General features: G+C 35.8%; 2 protein-coding genes across 4 annotated transcripts in view; both read right to left on the reverse strand.

Annotated features, from left to right (window-relative positions):
• Window positions 1-232: 232 nt before the first annotated feature.
• Window positions 233-20021, reverse strand: LOC115412314 (transmembrane protein 237A-like). Of its 3 annotated transcripts, none has more exons than XM_030124741.1 (11): window positions 20017-20021; window positions 10496-10574; window positions 10272-10400; window positions 8283-8388; window positions 7106-7260; window positions 4788-4908; window positions 3803-3994; window positions 2538-2611; window positions 2366-2453; window positions 1337-1458; window positions 233-428 (listed from the first exon to the last, which is right to left on the reverse strand). In XM_030124741.1, the coding sequence occupies exons 2-11, from the start codon at window positions 10563-10565 to the stop codon at window positions 361-363; spliced, it is 1125 nt and encodes a 374-aa protein (XP_029980601.1). In that variant the 5' UTR covers window positions 10566-10574; window positions 20017-20021; the 3' UTR covers window positions 233-360. The 3 variants fall into 3 exon arrangements, with proteins under 3 accessions (XP_029980601.1, XP_029980600.1, XP_029980599.1); XM_030124740.1 differs by lacking the exon at window positions 20017-20021 and adding an exon at window positions 14655-15124 and having other exon boundaries at window positions 10496-10605; XM_030124739.1 differs by lacking the exon at window positions 20017-20021 and adding an exon at window positions 14655-15123.
• Window positions 18526-20042, reverse strand: part of LOC115412313 (MAGUK p55 subfamily member 4-like) — a 40118-nt gene continuing 38601 nt past the window's right edge. Inside the window, exon 21 of the mRNA XM_030124738.1 lies at window positions 18526-19286. Within this exon, the coding sequence (XP_029980598.1) occupies window positions 19101-19286 (186 nt within the window). The 3' untranslated portion in view covers window positions 18526-19100. The remainder of the gene's footprint in view (window positions 19287-20042) is intronic.

Consider the following 20042-nt stretch of genomic DNA (forward strand, 5'->3'; position numbering starts at 1 on the left):
AAAAAAAAACAATGCTAAAAACTGTATACCATCTGGATAAACACATCTGCATGCTGTATGTTGAATTTTTGCTGCTCAAGAAACTTCTCCAGAGGAAATTTTTTTGTAATTTAGACTTTTTTCATAATTTTTAAAGAGGAAACTAATAATGATAATTCATTGAGCAGCAGCTCCACTGTGTGGACAAAACTGACAAAAACGCCAAAAAAAAACCCCACCACTGGACTATCTGTGACTGTATATGAACTGTTTTATTCATTTACAAAATCACACATAACAAACAGTAATAAATGATTCATAATTACATACATTAAATGACAAAAAAACAAAAAAAAAAACTGAGTGGTGGTCTTCAGGGTTTCATGCTGGGATGTCCACGTTCTCCTCTCCTCGTGGATATCCTTCCACTTCCATCGTCATTAGAAAATCTGCAAAGAAAAACTTTATCAGGACACACCCGTATCCTTTTGACTATTTCTACACTTTGAGACCATTTCATAGTGGTACACAGTGACAGAAACTGTTACAGTTAGAGTCAGGATGAGCTTTTATAGTAGACAACAGGTGAGTCCACAGCTATTTATGAAACAAATGTGTCAATAAACTGCATGGAAATCATCATCAATATTATCATCATCATTATTAGTAAAGGACCTGAATCATTCCATTTCTATATGGTTTCCTTTATTTCAGTAATTTGTTTATCTCAGATACTGCATGAAGTGAGTTCTCAACAGAAAAGTCCAAACAAATATACAGGGGTTGGACAAAATAATGGAAACACCGTCACCTCAAGATGATAATGCCCCAATCCATACAGCTAGAATTGTTAAAGAATGGCATGAGGAACATTCTAATGAAGTTGAGCATCTCGTATGGCCGGCACAGTCCCCAGACCTCAACATTATTGAGCATTTATGGTCAGTTTTAGAGATTCAAGTAAGACGTCGATTTCCACCGCCATCGTCTCTAAAAGAGCTGGAGGGTATTCTAACTGAAGAATGGCTTAAAATTCCTTTGGAAACAGTTCACAAGTTGTATGAATCAATACCTCGGAGAATTGAGGCTGTAATTGCCGCAAAAGGCGGACCTACACGATATTAAATTATATTTTGTTGATTTTTTAAGGTGTTTCCATTATTTTGTCCAACCCCTGTAGATGTTATGGCTGTTTTTAAAAAGTTTTGGGATGTTTCAATTGCAAGGAGACACCATATGTCTCTTTTGCTGGTCTTGAGTAGAAAAACTCTGTGTTGGTACTTCTACAGTCTACGGTTGGTACCAGGGTGGACTTAGAGGTAGTATTTATTATTTTCTCCATGATTTGCTTGTGTACCTTCTGTATAATCGATGTCAGGCCGTGTGGAGACCACAGCCCAGGCCAGACCCACTAACAGCGCCACCACCAGGTTAACCACAATCCACGGCCTCAGGATCTGCTGCTCGGAACCAGGAGGCCTGAAGGAAAGGACACAAGCAAAAATAGGACCAATGTCCCTGTGTCTCACCACCATATTAAGAATCAATTAAGAATTAAGAATCACACATTAAGAATCAATCCCCAGTTGAATGTGTGAGGTTGTCCGGTTCTGTCTCAATGTTCCAGTCCTGTGGTCTGGATGCAGCTGCTCAATCTCCCAGTAGAAATGGATGGTATTTTCACTGGAGGAGAACTCAACTTATTAATACAAAGTCCATATATGACTTCTATCAGTGATCAATAATAACTATATTGATATCTTTATCCATTTCCATGTTATAAACCATCAAAATATGGACCATTATAAGTAAAGGCATATTTTAAATATTTAAAAGTTCATAAAAAATTAAAAAATCAAAAATTCTCAAAACTGTGAACAAAGTTTATAGACATTGTCCCAAGGAAACTTAGATAAAAACATTGAAATGAATCCGACCAGTAGTTACAGAGAAGAAGATTGTTGAACTAAAGACCATTCAAGGTCAGTCAAGGTCAAAGGTCATGGACCCAAATCTAAATCCATATATGACTTCCTATCAGTGATCAATAGTAACTATACTGATATCTCTTATCATTTACATATTATAAACCATCAAAATATGTAAGTAAAGGCACATTTCAATATTTCAAAAATTCATTAAAAAAATACAAAATACAAAATTTCTCTAAACTACGAACAAACTTTGTAGACATTGTCCCAAGGAAGATACATAAAAATTTTAAATGAATCTGATCAGTAGTTTCATCAGAGAAGATGTTTGAGGAAATTGCTAACAAAGACGAGGCCGAACGCAGTGCCTTCAGAATAACTCATGACCAATCAGCTGTTGAGAAAATAAAAACAAAACAAGAGGAGAAAACAGAACTGAGCATGACGGGTCTCACCATAGCGTCTCATTGGCTGTGGGGTAGAGGTTGATGCGGTCGCTGGTCATTTGTTGACTGAGCGACAGGATCAGAGCGATGAAATACACTGGATGAAGACAGAGGAGTCGTCGTTACACAAACCATCTAAAACATTCTGATATTTCTGTGGCGTTGTTGTCAGGTGACTTACAGAAAGAGGCCAGAGCGGCAGGGTCCAGAGTGAGGAACCCCCTCAGGGCCATCGACGCCTTGGCCAGGTTGACTCTGTCAGCCACAACACATAATATACGTCTATACCCACAGTGTCAAACATACGGCAAACGATTATATCTGTACACCTGTGACCGTCCTCTGCCTCTGCCCCTTGTTTTTTCTTTGAACAAGAACTGGCTAGATAATTAATTAATTAGTTGTTACACACATCTCAGCCTTTGTGGGGGTTTTTGTTTGATTTTTTGGTGTTTTACATAACTGAAAACTGCAAATTAAAATTGAAAAAAACCAAACAAACAAGCAGACCAACACCAGCCTGTCAAAGGGTCCAATCCAGCCCGAAGTGTTAAATTACTCTGAAGACATTAAACTTCGAGGGTTTTGAACTTGTTTTATTTCAGGAGCCACATACGCCCCAATGTGATATTAAGAGAAATAACAGCACAATAAAATATAAATCATGACAACTTGATTTAATGTAAAAAAAAAAAAAAAAAAAAAAAAGGAAATTATCTTATGACAATATTTGTATCTACAAAGTGTCTGTTAAAAATGTGAATATCCTCTAATTTATGTTCATTTTTGTCCATTTTGTTTGACTATTTTCTTTACATTTGTCCATTTTATTTACTATTTTCTTAACATTTATCTATTTTGTTGACTATTTTCTTTACATTTGTTCATTTTGTTGACTATTTTCTTCATATTTGTCCATTTTATTTACTATTTTCTTTACATTTGTCAATTTTATTTACTATTTTCTTTACATTTATCTATTTTGTTGACTATTTTCTTTACATTTGTTCATTTTGTTGACTATTTTCTTCATATTTGTCCATTTTATTTACTATTTTCTTTACATTTGTTCATTTTGTTGACTATTTTCTTTATATTTGTCCATTTTATTTACTATTTTCTTTACATTTGTCCATTTTGTTGACTATTTTCTTTATATTTCTCCCTTTTATTTACTATTTTCTTTACATTTGTCCATTTTATTTACTATTTTCTTTTTATTTGTCCATTTTGTTGATCATTTTCTTTACATTTGTTCATTTTGTTGACTATTTTCTTTACATTTGTCCATTTTGTTTACTATTTTCTTGACATTTGCCCATTTTGGTGACTATTTAGCTCATTTTCCTTGTATTTTTGTCAACTGTTTTTCTGTCGGTGGTATAATGTTACGTGTGATGGGTGTATGTGGTGCTTATCTCCAGTGTGATATTTGTGTTTCCAGACCTGTCAAAGGCGGAGACGGTGCTGATGGCCAACAGCAGGTACAGCAGAGACTGAGCTGGATAAGCCAGAAGGTGATACTGCTGCAGGAGGTTGGGCAGCGTCGTCATCTGTTCACCCGCCAGAACGTACACCACGATGATGTTCCAGACAGCGTATCCGGCCAGGAAACCATGAGAGAACAGACCGATCACCCTGAACAGAGAAAACACAGCGACATTATGTTAATCAGTCGTGTGTGGAAAAGACAAGTCAGAAAACATGTCTTCAGTGTAATTTTTGAACTTTTCAAATTTGTGCTTCGGGCCAGATTGGACCCTTTGGTGGGCTGGTTTTGGCCCACGGGCCACATGTTTGACACCCCTACATTAAACCATCATCATCAAATATGGAGAACTTTGTTGTCTTATCTTCTGCACCGTAGATGGTTAAATATCCAAGCACTGCTCTTTATGATGTTAGCACGTTAGCTTACTAATATTACACACATGTAAAGTACAGCTGAGAGAAATGGTGATAGTATTATCTTTATTATATAAGCCAATTGGCCTCTGTGTGTGTGTGTGTGCGTGTGTGTGTGTGTGTGTGCATGTACAGTATGCGTGTCTGAAGATTCACACAACATCTGTACAGAGCTGACTGCTGCAGTTTGTCATACTTAACGTATTTTTGGTCAAGGAACAGACTAGTGAAAACAGCAAGTTGATAGGACAAATATTTTGGGAGATATTAATAATTTTGGAATACAATAGCCTTACAATCATGTTGCTATACCCAGAATGTTTTGGCAGTGACTGCTGGACAAATGTGGTACAGCATGCACAAATACACAACAGCATACAAACTACCACATCTAGAACCTGTGGATCCCCTCAGGTCAACCTGCTAGTTATATTATACTAATGTCCTGATGGTCAGGACTCATCATCTGTGCGTTGTGACTGTCTTTCAGACCCATATATGTGTTCTGTTGTGTGTGTTTTCAGACCTGAAGCCACTGTGGACCTTCATAGCCACATCTCTAGTCGTCCATATTTGTCGGGGGTCCATGTAGTCGTCCATGAGCTCTGAGTGTCGAAGGTGGTCTAGTCGCTCACCATGGAAACGACCTGCAACACACACACGCACACACACACGCACACACACACACACACACACACACACACACACACACACACACACACACACACACACACACACACACACACGTTTAATGCTCATCTGAGTTTATCAGTGGTGTTTCTATCCCGTTTTTGGAAATAAACTTGAATTGAATAAATTGAATCCCAGAACCCCTAAAATTTAAGAGATTTATTACTTTATGTCTATTTTAATGAGTTTTTATGAAAAATGTCTAAACCATATACAGCACAGTCTATCACATGGATGTTCAGGGGCCACATACAGCCTGATGTGATCTCAAACTGGTACAGTACCGAGGGTGCCAGTGGGTAAATCTGCCAGATTTACACTAAACTGTGCAGTAGCTTCATTTTCTTTAACCTGGCCTTTTCGGTTCCACCTGGCCTCCTCCTGCCCTCCATCACCACCCACTGACTCGCGCTACTGCTCCAGAATAGACAACTTGAGGGCCAAACCAACTGAAACATTTGGGAGGGAAGAATTCTTTCAGATGGTAGAATCCATCGAATCTACTGCAATGGGCTTTCAGATGAATGGAGAATGAATGCATAGTTGAATGGAGAATGAATGCAAGAAAGAGAGAAGTGACGGATAAGTGTCAAAATAATTTTTCCTATCCAACCGGCCCAAAGTCCAGGCTGACATGAGCCAGCCCATCAGGAATCCTCCTGAATCTCCCGATTAGCCACTCCACCACTGATGCAATCTAACATCGAAGCAGCGTAATGAGGTTCATCGTTCCAGAAGCTGTTGTTGGTGTGACTGCGTGAATACTCGGAGTGTTGAAGGATATGTGCCGGGTCAGGTCAGGTCATCTGCCAATGACCCACATACGACGCTCTGATGGATTAAACGCCTGCTCAGCGCTGACAGGAATGTGCTCTGGGTTAATGAGGCTGTTACACAGCATAGAGTGAAACATTAACATTAGATTCCATTTACAGTTAGTTAAGTCAAATAACATTCATAAACAAGTGGATTGAAGGGAAATGACTCAAATATAGTCAGTGTTTTATGGTGGAACAGGTAAAACATGTATTAAAAATAAAGAAGATTGTGTGTTTTTCTTGTTTCTGGTTGAATTAGGTTCCAAAAATAAGACCAGTGTCCCTGTATGTCAGTGTCATTTTCTATCTGAATCAATACCAGTTGAATGTGTGAGGTTGTCAGGTTCTGTCTCTATGTTCCAGTCCTGTGGTCTGGATGCAGATCAATCTAACAATAGAAGTGGGTGGGACTTTCACTGGAGGAGAACTCAACTAATTCAGTCAATGTCCATATATGATTTCTATCAGTGATCAATAGGAACTGTATTGATATCTGTAACTATTTACATGTTATAAACCATCAAAATATGGACTATTAGAAGGAAAGGCACATTTTTAATGTTAAAAAAATTAGTCAAAAATTCTCAAAATTGTGAACAATCTTTGTAGACATTGTCCCAAGGAAACTTCATAAAAAAATTAGAAATGAATCCAACCAGTAGTTTCTGAGAAGAAGATTGCTGAAATGTAAACATTCATGACCTTGATTTTGACCCTTCAAGGTCACTCAAGGTTAAAGGTCATTAACCCAAATGAAAGTCCATATATGACTTCCTATCAGTGGTCAATAGTAACTATATTGATATCTGTAACCATTTAGATGTTATAAACCATCAAAATATGGACCATTAGAAGGAAAGGCAAATGTTTAATATTTCAAAAAATTCGTCAAAATTCTAAATTTCTCAAAACTGTGACAACATTTTACAGACATCATCCCAAGGAAGATACATAAAAAAAAATGTAAATGAATCCGACCAGTAGTTTCATCTGAGAAGATGTTTGAAGAAATTGCTAATGAAGACAACAACGAAGACGACAACAACAAAGATGACAAAGACGATGAAGACGATGAAGACGACAAAGACGACGAAGACGATGAAGATGCCCCTGGACCCAGTGCCTTCACAGTAGCTCATTGCCCAGTGAGATAAGAATAAAAAAGGTTGTGTCTTTCTGGCTTCTGGCTAAATTGGAAGCAGAATTTCCTCTAAATCCTGCTTTATTTGAACTAACTGTCCAAATATGTGGGTGGTTGGTCTATTTTTATCTTCTATCTTTATCTTTATTTTGCGGTGGTGACGAGTCCAGGTTGTGAAATGCGTTTCACACTCACGGTTTCTCTCTACAAAGACTTTTCCGGATGCCTGGCTGTGTCCGTGGGGGGCTGAGAACAGAGAATGCTGAGGAATGGGCGACTGGTTGTCATTGGCGATATCATCGTCCTCGACTCCAAGGTCATTGCTGTAGTTCTCTGTTGCCTTTGCTTTCCTGTTATTTGAGTCAGAAATAAGAAAAAAGTCAAAGGTCAGTCTCAACTCTGTCTGTTCATATGCTAATTTTGCAAATTTGTGGGTCATTTTATTTATTATTTTGTTAATTTTTATTTCATTTTTGTGCATCTTGTTAAATACTTTACTTATTTTGTTTATTATTTTATTCATTTCAGTTCATTATGTTGCTTTATTTTGTTCACTTTGTTACTAATTGTTCAAATTTTGTTTTATTTTATTGATTAAAATCATCCGGTTTATTTTCTTTGTACATTTTGTAAATTTGTTCAGTTTTGGTTCATTTTGTGCCTTTTCTTAAATATTTTGTTGATTTTGTTGCTTATTCTATAAATTTTTGTTCAGTGTGTTTATTATATTGTTGATTTTATTTCTTAATTTCAGCTCATTCGTTCAATGTTTTGTTAAATTTGTTTCGGCATGTTTATTAAATTGTTGATTTTTTTTCTTGATTTCTGCTCATTTGTTCAATATTTTGTTCATTTTTTTCCAGTGTGTTTATTATATTTTTGATTTCTATTTAAATCTCTGCTCATTTGTTAAATATTTTGTTCATTTTCTTCAGTGTGTTTATTATATTGTTGATTTTTTTCTTAATTTCTGCTCATCTGTTCAATATTTTGTAAATTTTTTTTCAACATGTTTATTACATTGTTGATTTTTTTCTTAATTTCTGCTCATTTGTTCATTATTTTGTTCATTTTTTTGAACGTGTTTATTATATTTCTGATTTGTTTCTTAATTTCTGCTGATTCATTCAATGTTTCATTCACTTTCCTTCTTTCCTTCATCCTTTTGCCTACATTTACACATTTTCACCATTTCAGTACATCTAACATTTATTTTAACATTTACTTTTTGGTTGGATTTACTTTTGATTACACATTCAAGATGAAAGAATTAACTAAATGTGATCAAGAAGTATTATCTGTGTCATAAGTCTGTGAATTTGGTTTGAGACTCGTGTAAAAGCGTGAATTTTTCCTGCTTAATCTCATTCACCTCTTCCTTTTTGTCCTCTTTGTTACAGCGACAGTCATTTCTTCTCCCTCTGGGGTCGGTTCTGCAGCGTTACCGTTTGGAACGTCACCATGTTCTGCTTCATGATCTGACAATTCAGAACAAAGAAAAACGTTGACAAAGTCGTCCTAAGGATTAAAATTATTGCACAGAACATCCGTCTGACTTTAAAAGTGCATTAGTGGAAGATTTATGATCACATGAAGAACAAAACACTGTCCTCATCAATGTTATAATTAACCATTTTTCCACCACGGGGCCTCTGACCAAAGCATCAGAAAATGACCAGATGGGATGAGAACCATTAAGAAACAACCTTTAGAGTCAAAGAAAAGAAGTGATAAAAATAGAAGCTGTTGTTTTCTCCACTGGACTCAGCTGTAAATGTTCAGAATGTAGCTGATGGTTAATATCAGCGTTTCTTCTACTCGGGTGAGTTTGATTCTGAGGCTTATAAAGGTATAAAGTTATTATGGGATGTTCTTATCTTTGCTAAATTGTTGTTTATTGATCCACGGTTCAGACTAAAGTGTGACAGTTCTGACTTTGTTTGTTGGATTCAAACAGATCTTTAGTTTAGCTATTGACGACACAAATCGAACAGAAAACAGAGGTGATTAGCGGTTTTACTGTGGCTGTTTTCAGTCTAAAAACAGAGCTAAGCTAACAGAACTATAATGTAAACTATCAGCTGATGCAGCACTTGAAGATTATAAGACAGTGCTATTTTGAGAGACTGTTAAGATAAGCGTCTTTTAATCGTCTTTAATTTTAATTTGAAGAAGAAAACTTGATGATGCCACGATACAGATGCGTAGAAACAATTTTAGTGCATTTTATCTACCTTTTAGTTTAGTTTTACATTCTTTTACACTGATTTTTATCAAATTTTAGACTGTTTAAACCATCTCTTAGTTTGGTTTTACTATACTTTAGTCCGATTTAACCATCAAACAGTTTAGTTTTACAATCTTCAGATTTATTTGACCAGATGTTAGTCCATTTTACCATCTTTTAGTTTAGTTTTACTGTCTTTTACACTGGTTTTACCAACTTCTATCCTATTAAAACCATCTCTTAATTTGGTTTGACTATACTTTAGTCTAGTTTAATTGTCCTTCAGTTGGTTTTAGCCATTTTTTAGTTTGGTTTTATTGTCTCAGTTCTTTTTATCCACCTTTTAGTTTAGTTTTACCATCTTTGATTCTGTTTTGTTGTTGTTGTTTTTAATCAAATTTTAGACTGTTTAAACCATCTGTTAGTTAGAGTATACTATACTTTAGTCTGGTTTAACCATCTTTAAGTCTGATTTAACCATCAAATAGTTCACTTTTACAATCTTTTAGACTTATGTGACTGGATTTTGGTCCATTTTAACATCTTTTAGTTTAGTTTTTACTGTCTTTTACACTGGTTTTACCAACCTCTGTTCTATTCAAACCATCTCTTAGTTTGGTTTGACTATACTTTAGTCTAATTTAATCATCCTTCGGTTGGTTTTAGACATTTTTTTGTTTGGTTTTATTGTCTTTTAGTTCATTTTATCTATCTTTTAGTTTAGTTTTACCATCTTTTATTCAGTTTTTTTTTTTTCTTTTAATCAGATTTTAGATTGTTTAAACCATCTGTTAGTTTGGGTTTACTATACTTTAGTCTGGTTTAACCATCTTTAAGTCTGATTTAACCATCAAATAGTTCAGTTTTATTGTCTTTTAGTTCATTTTATCTACCGTTTAATTTAGTTTGCCATCTTTCATACTTTATTCAGTGACTGATACAGTCTGTGGATACATAGTGTTGACTTGTTGGTGGTTTTGGTAAAACGAAGTGTGTTCTGGTACCAGGTTGCTCCCTGCTGGTCAGAGTTTGGAACATCAATATTACATGGAAGTACTTTAAAACTGCTGTCATTTATGTGCATACTCTCTAAAAATATGAAAAAACAATGGGTATGAGTAAAAGCTTTGTTACCGATAGTCGGCGTCTTCTTTTTCTTCTTCTTCTTCTGTGGTGCCGGGTCCTGGGGTTCTGGGGTTAAAGGGTCTCTGCTGTCAGAATGACTCCTCTGGATTCCTTCCTCCATCTCCATCTCAACTCCTCCTACAGAGACACACAACTAAATACAATACAACACAACACAACACAACAACACAACATGGACACAGAATGACAGACTGCTGACTGTGACCTCTGACCTTCTCCCTGCTCCTCGCCCTCCGTCACTTCCTTCTTCTGCTTCTTCTTCTTGCTCTTGACAGTCGGCATGGTGGTTACCTGGAGAACACCATGAAAAAAGGATCTTTAACTCGCAATAATAATGCAATATTCAATAATTATCAAAACATAAATGCACTATTTTTATATATCCTTCAGTTCATAGATATACTGTTTTCATAGGTAATAAATACTGTTTATAGTGTTAATATTGTGTCTTTTCATATTTTATATCTATTTTTATTGTTATTCTACTTTATTTTTTTATTATTTATTTATTCATTTTTATTCAAGAAAGGAAAAACAATATATGATGAATTTTAGATACAATGTCTTAGTTTAACCAAACAAATCCCCTCCCTCCCACCCTTCCTGCATACATACAAACTGCCATTAAACATGAAAGAAACAACAAAAAAAAGTGTGTGGAAGGGTGGGCACACAGTAATGTAAATAATGATGTGGGTAAATAAATAAAGGGATACTTTCATGCGTTGTTTCTGGCTAACACGGTATATGAGGGTGCTGAGCCTATCAAAATACAAAATTAAGCGGTCCCAAAATTTATGGAACTTTTTAATTGATCCTCTGGGGAAATACTTTATTTTTTCGAATTTTAGGAAAAATATCAGATCATTAAGCTTTTGGTGGGTCAGGAGATTTCCACTCTAGAGTTATTCTACCTTTAGCTCTATTCTTATTTTACTTTAAAATTTGACATTAATTTTCTTATCTTAATTTCAGTTTTTGTAATTTTATATTTGCTCTATTCTTATTTTGTGAAGTATTGACTTTCATTCATATTGTTGCACTGATCGGAGTAGCACTGAACATACAATGACAATAAAGGTTATTCTATTCTATTCTATTCTATTCTATTCTATTCTTTTCTAGGTGGACAGGTGGTGGTGTTGGAGGTGGAGATAATTGGATCAGCCTTTGCTTTCAGGGCATGTGCTCAAGTAAAGCTTCAGGAAACGCATGACTAAGATTTGTCAAAGATCGACTGTAAAGGTTTTTGACAATTGAAGATCTACAACAAATAGATCAGTTGGAAAATTCCTGTTTCTGTCAGAGGTCGTACTGGAGTTTGTTGTAGTGAAGTGGATGTGATTTCAGAGTCAGTTTTATTATCAGATTGAACATGAAAAAATAAGAACAAAAAGCCAAAACTGAGGTCAGAAACGACCATCAAATACAGTGAAATGAAAATGAAAACATGCTCTGGATCAGTTCTGTTCATTATTTTGGATTATTATCATTATCTTGCTCATTGTTTTGTTCATTACCTTGTAGCTTATTTTGTAAAATTTCAGTTAATTTTACTGATTGTTTTGTACCTTTTTACTTTGTGTTCATTTTGTTGTTTTTATGCTCATTTTGTTGTTAATTTTGCAAATTTTTCATTTTCATTTTGTTGCTCGTTTGTTTGTTTATTATACTGTTAATTTTTTTCAGAGATTAGATTAATTTGTTGAGTATTTTGTACTTTTTCTTAATTCTTCATTTTTGGGATCATTTGATTTCATTAATTTTATTGCTAACCATGCAACTTTTGGTTTGTTTTTTTAAATTTTCTATTAATTTTTTCTTATTTTGTACAACTGCACCTCTCCTAGTGGTAAAGAACATGTGTGTGAAATGTGAAAGAATTCTATAAATAGTGTCCAAGAAATCGGTTGGACACAAATCTCGGACTCAGAAGAACGGATGGACGGAATTCCTGGTACTACAGTAAAGTATGAACAGCAGTAAAAACAAAAGTTTCAATGAAAAAAACAGCTTCTATAAACCAAAGTGGTCGTATTTAGCGTGACCTTCCTTTTACACTTAACATGTCTTTAACCATTTTGAAATTTTGGGCATTTACTCTCTGATTTTTTTCTTCCAGGTTTCATTCAACACATGTCAGATGTTTCTAATGGTTTTTGCTGCTTCTTGTCTTGGGGTCAGACGTCACACTAAATACTGACTTTAAATTTTACAACCCATTTAGTTCCATTTTTTTGTGTGTCTTTTAAGGCTGTGCACACATTTCCTGTATTTTCTTGTTGTATCTAAAGAAAAAAGACGGAGAAATAAATATGCATGTTCATTTCAACGCTGCAAAAACAACAAATCTAAAGGCTGCCTAAAACTTCTGCACAGTACTGTATCCCCCACCCTATGGCTGGACTTTACCTAGTGACAGCCCCTAAATAAACTCCGTCAAAGTCAGTGTCAAACTCGTTTTAGTTCAGGTTCCACATACAGCACAATTTGATCTCAAGTGGACCAGACCAGTAAAATAATAGCATAATAACCAATACTAAAATAATAAAAACTAATATTAACAAAAACTACTAATAAATGACAACTGCTGTTTTATAACAAAAAAAAAAATAAAAACTTTACGCGTACCAGTTTTAGCCCATGGACCATATGTTTGACATCCTGTTCTTAATGAATATCTGCTTCTGTTCTAAGGAGAAAATACTCTTACTGTTCTAAATACATGGAGTTATACTGACCTAAAGACCCACAAAGACCTAAACAGCCACTGGCGTCCAAAAGCATCTACTGATCTAAAGTGTTTAGTACCTGATGATCCACTAATCCTATCAATACATGCAAAGAATTGGTGTCAAATACAGTTTGTCATCTTTTCATGGTCATTAGATATGACCCATTTGGACGTTCAGAGGCTTCGTAGTTACCGTGGAAACACCATCATGTTCTACAACATTGATTCACCAGTAAAACCCATGGAGTTGGATCAATGACAGCGGATGGAAATGCTTGGTTTTAAATAAAATGAACAAAAAGGAATGAAAAAAAGGAAATGAGCAACAAAATAACAAAAACAGCCAACGTAATCAATAAAATGAACAAAAATTTATAATAAATCAACAAAATAATTAATAACATGGACAAAATAAGCCACAAAATAAACAAAATTGAACAAAAAATAAGAGGCAACAAAATTTGGAAAAATAAACAAAATATGTAACAAGATAAACAAAAACAAATAAAAAAAAATAAAATAAAATGCACAAAACGAATAAAAGCTTTACAAAATAGAGGCTCCTTAGTTACCGTGGAAACACAGTCATCTTCTACAACATTGATTCACCAGTAAAACCCATGGAGTTGGATCAATGACAGTGGATGGACACACTGGGTTTACATTCAGTTAATGACATTTAGTACTGGGTAAAAGTCTTAGCTTATTGTTTTAGGAAACTTAAAATGAACATATTAATGCATTTTTCAGTCTCTGTATCAAGACACATGCAATTGTAATATGCAGGAAATAGCATCAAAAACAAAAAACACCCCAAAATCTGAATATTGTAGAAGCTGTATGATATGGAACCCAGTTCTGACGAAAAACTTTGGGGCATTGTGAAGGAAGTTTACTTCATAATACTGACTTTACCAGTACAATCCATTTACATCTGAATGTTTTAATGTTTTATACTCTATCTGGACAAAAGTATGTGGACACGCTGAATTCAGGTGTTTCTTTTCTAACAGGGGTCTGGGATACAAAACAATAATGACTAATGTCAGAATATAGTTTTACATTGGGATAAATATCATTGCATTGGTTAGTTTGGTTTAAATTGTTTTCTTTGCTTCCAAAATGACAAAATGACAAATTGAATTATTTTCTCTCAACATTGATTGATTTTTCTATCCATGACTATGATTTTAAATGTTCTGCCTCTAAATTTCTAAAATATTTTTCATGCTCTGACTGTAAATAAAATTTTTTCTACCAAAACTAATCAATGACTTTCTTCACATCTCACTGAGGAAAAAAAATCTCCCATCAAACTTTAAGGAAATATTGATGTTCATAAACTATACTGACATAAATATTAGGACACATCATGTCTACAGCTGTAAGATGTCCTGTTCATGATGATTTGAGATAAAAACTAAAACTAACCAATACAATGATATTTATCCCATAATATAAAACTATATTCTGACATTAGTCATTATTGTTTTGTATCCCAGAAAAGAAACACCTGAATTCAATGTGTCCACATACTTTTGTCCATATACTGTATCTCTAGGCCTCTCAGGTATCTTCTCTAAAGTGTCTAAAGGTATATTTTAATAAATATTTTAATAAATAACAGGTGTACTGACCTGCGTCTGTCTGTGTCCGTGAAGAGGAAACACCACAGTGTTTACAACAGACTGAGTCTCACTGATCTTATCAGACTGAACAGTATCTTAGGTCGAGTCTCAATACCCAAATCAGCCCTCCTCCTCCCGGCTTCTCTGTGTTCTATCCTTATTCAGGACAAATGGTTCATGAAGAAGACGTGCTTCGATGTGACAGCGTGAAACAGAACTGGTAACTCTTACAAAGTACAGAGATGAACTGAGGCGAAGCGAGGGGACAGAGGGGGGAGGAGGCTTATCCCAGATTTGAGACCCGTCCCTGGGTTTACAGCAGCAGGTGGTGGTGGTTGTCATGTGGTCGTGTACTGAGCAGCTTTGTGGTTGGTCGATCAGCTGTGATGTCAAAGGCTGGACATTAGCCTTGTACAACAATAATCCCACACCTCCAGTGTAATCACACATCCAATCAATGTTTACTCTGTGGAGAGGAGGCATGAGAAACGGAGTCAGGTCAGTAGGACGCATGAACTCCTCAGAGTCAGAGGGACTTTAAAAATAGTTCCAATGTCCCTGTATGTCAGCGTCATGGTCTATATGAATCAATACCAGTCGAATGTGTGAGGTTGTCAGGTTCTGTTTCTATGTTAGAGTCCAGTGGTCTTGAATAGAAGTGGGTGGGACTTTCACTGGAGGACAACTCAACTAATTCAATCAAACTCCATATATGACTTCTGTCAGTGATTAGTAGGAACTATATTAATATCTATAACCATTTACATGTTATAAACCATCAAAATATGGACCATTAGAAGTAACGGCACATTTTTTATATTTCAAAACTTTTTTTTTTCAGTTTGTAGACATTGTCCCAAAAGAATTACAAAAAAAACCTGAAATGAATCCAACCAGTAGTTTCTGAGAAGAAGATTGTTGAATTCTAGACAATGGTGACCTTGAGTTTGACCCTTCAAGGTCACTCAAGGTCAAAGGTCATGGACCCAAATGAAAGTCCATATATGACTTCCTATCAGTGATCAATAGTAACTATATTGATATCTGTAACCATTTCCATGTTCTAAACCATCAAAATATGGCTCATTGATTATATTTCAAAAATGTGTTAAAAATCTAAATATCTCAAACTGTGAACAAAGTTTGTAGACATTGTCCCAAGGAAGATACATATGAAATTTGAAATGAATCTGACCAGTAGTTTCATTGGAGAAGAAGAGGAAACAAGTGAAAGCCTTCATCAGTGAAGTCAGTCCATTTTCACCACACGATAAAGACACAACATCATAGAACAGTGTATTGAACACAGCGTAACGTCCACTACACGTTCGTCTGTCAGGAGGTATTTCACCTCTTCTCAGTGCTCGTATAGATGACAGTAAAGCTCATGGTCAGCAGGCTGCAGGTAGAAGACACTAATCTTTTAGTTAAATCATCCCAGCTGCATCTGCTCCACAACGGATTAACTTGAGAAAGAGCAGAAGAAAGTCTACGTCAGACTGAGCAGAGTGAGACAATACGACACATAAAGCAGGTTTAACCCTCTGGTGTCCGCCCATAGAGGTCCTTCCTAAAACTACAAAAGTGTGTAATCTGCACAGTGTCGTAGAAATGTTTTTCTTGCAGTTTATTACCTCCGCCAAGGAGGTTATGTTTTTTGTCGGCGTTGGTTTGTCTGTCTGTCTGTCCGTGTGCAAGATAAGTCAAAAAGTTATGGATGGATTTGGATGAAAATTTCAGGAAATGTTGATACTGGCATGAGGAACAAATGATTAAATTTTGGTGGTGATGGGGGTGGGGTCGGTGAGGGGTCCACTGACCTGCCTTGGCGGAGGTCTGCGCTCTCCAACTGCTTCTAGTTTTTGCTTTTTTTTTTTTTGAATTTCATCAACTTGAGCCATAAACAAAAATATCAAATACTCAATAACTGTCATATTTTTAACCCTTTAAATGCCATGTTTGTAATGTAAATAAACCATATTTTTTGATGCAAAAAACATAAAACCCCCTTTTTTGTCAATATACTGCCTAAAAATTGGATTAGTTATTTTTTCACCCTGGCATATGTCAATGATTAACACCAACATGGGTAATATACGTTAATATTTTTTTGTTCTAGGTCAAATGTTAAATACTAAAATGTGTCTGTGTATTTTGCACTCATTTGGTAGAAGGGTGTTAGTGCAGGAATTTAACATATTTACAATGTGATGATTTTAGTGGATGGGTCAGAATCTTAAAAATCATACAAAAACAAACAACTTCTGAATTCTGACCTGCAACAAACTGAAAAATAATATGACCTTTTATAACATAAAGTACAGAGTGTGTACAATATGCTCACCTGGATACTGGAAGGTTGACTCCATCATAAACCCATAATTATCCACCATTTCTCACCATTTATTATAATATCATCCTTTGCATTTTTTCAGTTAAAATCAGGTTTTTCCTAGATTTAATTCACTGATCATCAAAGCTCAAAGAAAATTCAAAGGTTATTATATCAAAACAAAGAAACCTGAAAGAAACACAACTTTCTCAGCAAAATATATCATTAACTGAACACATTATGTCATGTTAGCCTTGCTACATCATCACAGAGGATTAGAAATTAAATCATCAAGATATGACTGAAGTGTGAGTTTTGAGCTTTAACCCATACAGACCCAGAGCTACTTTTGTGTCAGTTCCCAAATGAATTTTTCTCTACATTTACCCTTTCTTAATTGATTTATCACCATTTATAATAATATTATCCTCTGTTTTTTGCATTAAGTTAACATAGTGTATTTTCCTATATTTAATTTGCTGATGTCCATAAAAGCTCAGATTAAAGTTGAAGGTTATTATATCAAAAACAATAAAAGTGACTTTTTCAGTAAAACATACCATTAAATGAATATAAACCACTGTCACTGATCCAACTCCATGGGTTTTACTGGTGAATCAATGTCGTAGATGAGTGTGTTCTCATGTTCACTGCAGAGACTATGGATGCAAACTGTATTTTACCCTAATTGTAAGAGACATGTGCATCTTCTGCATTTACCAAATAGTTATGTTTGTTATTGATACTGTTGGTCAGCGACAGTTCCTCATCTTTTTTTTTTTTTGCCAGTGATCATGTTTACCCTTCAGCCATCGACGTCCATCCATCTGTCTGTCCATCAGTGTCAGTACCATTACTCTTCACCAAATCCTCCACTCTCGTTCATGTCTGGTATGGAAGTTCTCTTTGATGACTTCTTTGGCTGTTGACCTTGAACTGATTGTCAAAAGGGAAGGAGCCATTATAACATTCAACGTCTTGTTCGTGTTGTTGAAACTGCAATTCATGATCAACTGAAACTTCAACTAACCTGCTTTTTCTCTACATTTGAGGAAAAATCCACCAAGAATGGATGCACCAGTTAACAGTGGCCTGACTTGTGCTGCATTTGCACCAACAATTCGTATCCCATTCATGAAGTTTTAACCCTGCTTGCACGTTTTGTGTCTGAGCTGCACAGATGATCCGACTTTTACTGAATGATGAAAACTGTAGAAAACAAAAACCTTCTTTAATTAGCAGAGATATTCACAATCACAAACCAACTTTTATGTATTCACTTGTATTTTATACTGGGCTGACACATGTACTAGTACAGGATCTCTGTGGTTGGTACTTGTGAACTTTCCTCTCTGGTTCTGCTGCATTTACACCATCGGCTCCCCAGTGTATTCCCACAATCCACCACAACATGTCACTGATTTGATTTCAATACATTTGTACTATTTACATGTCATTTACAATTTTATACATTTTGTATATTCTTCAAAACTTTATTAACTAATTTCGTTGAATCCCATATTGTGGTAATACAAATGTATCTTCTCGTTGTTCTGCCTCTGGCGTGTGTTCCAACATTATATCACATCATCATCATCTACACAATAAAACATTTCTGAGGTCAGTTTTCACAGAAGCTGCTGTTGCCTTTGAGAGCAACATGAAATGCATCATGGGATATTTGCAGCCAAGTCCACACGAGTCACCAACCAGTGAATCCTTGGTTTAAGCTAAAAGACAATAAGAACAATCGCATATTCCATCTGATCTTGGTTTGTGTGAAGTTTTAAATGGAACACAACTTGGGCCTGGACTGATGATGTTTCATGAGAACAGAAGAACAGACAAGAATGTGTTTTGAGAAACGCCTATTATTTTACAACAAAGCTAACACGTAATGAATTTACCAAACTAATGTCACCTTGGACATCAGATGTTTGTGCGGTAAAAACAGAGATGTTCCATAAAAATGAGTCCATCAGGTCTGTACTTGTGAGTCCAGTTCAGTTCTACTGCATTCACCCACTGATCCAGTGACTCCTCCACCGGTAGAACAACACTTATCTCTATACTTCTGTCTTCTTCTACTTTTAGTGTCCTCATGTCCATCCTCTGGTCCTGTTCTAGTCCTCAGTCCGGGTCCAGCTGACGGGGATCCACTGGGGTTCATCCTGGGCCTGTTGGATGATGGAGCAGAGCTGCATACAGGCGTCCTGCAGGTCATCGTTCACCAACGTGCAGTCGAAAAACTGTTTGTACTTGGCCTCGATCAGCTGGGAACTGTCCTCCACCTCAGAGAAGTCATCCTCCTGCAGAAGAAACCCAGAGTTAAAAACTAACATGTTCTCCACCTAGTGCATCTATGGACGTTCACCACAGGTCATCCTTGTGTACGGTAGACTGCAGTGGATTAACTGAAGGCCCAGGTGTCTGATCCTACCTGTGATAGATGCAAAACAAGTGAAGCAACACTGTTACACATGTTCTGGTCCTGCTCCAGTCTTGAACATTATTGGAGGAGTATTTTTGAAGTGCTCACTACTGTACAAGGAGTTACGATCACCCTTGACCCTTTAACCGCATTGTTTGTTATCGTTCCTGGAAGGCCACAGCTACCCGCAGGAGGACACAAGGTGGTCGCCTTCAGTACTCTTTTGGCACGCCGCCTTATTCTTACAAGGTGGAAGGAACCTGCCCCACCCTCCACTGGACACTGGGTCAGAGAGATGATCTCCAACCTTCAACTTGAAAAAATCCGATATACATTACGTGGATCTGAACAGAAGTTTCATAAAGTGTGGAAATGTTTTTTAATCTTTTTTGACAATTCTACGACACATGTACAAGGCCCTTAAAAAGTTAAGATGTATGTGAATGTAACACTCTGATATGTGACTTTATTTATATTTACAGTGCCAGATTGTATATGCATATAGATCTGGTGACAGCAAGCGGTTTGGGAGGGTTAAGCGGGTTTTGTTTCGATTTTTTCGTTTTTTTTTCCTTTTTCTGTTTTTGTTTTGTTTTGTGTTTGAATACCTGTGTGTATCCTGTATTTGAAATTT

This window comes from Sphaeramia orbicularis, chromosome 21 (assembly GCF_902148855.1).
Source record: "Sphaeramia orbicularis chromosome 21, fSphaOr1.1, whole genome shotgun sequence".
NCBI classification, from domain to species: Eukaryota; Metazoa; Chordata; class Actinopteri; order Kurtiformes; family Apogonidae; genus Sphaeramia; species Sphaeramia orbicularis.

Bases quoted from the DNA above. Each gene is read 5' to 3' on its own strand.
- LOC115412314 (XM_030124741.1), bottom strand. From the start codon at position 10,565: ATGCCGACTGTCAAGAGCAAGAAGAAGAAGCAGAAGAAGGAAGTGACG. The intron at 10,401-10,495 runs GTCAGAGGTCAC...GTGTCTCTGTAG, and splicing joins GGGCGAGGAGCAGGGAGAAG to GAGGAGTTGAGATGGAGATG. The intron at 7,261-8,282 runs GTGAATGAGATT...CTCAAATAACAG, and splicing joins AAGAGGACAAAAAGGAAGAG to GAAAGCAAAGGCAACAGAGA.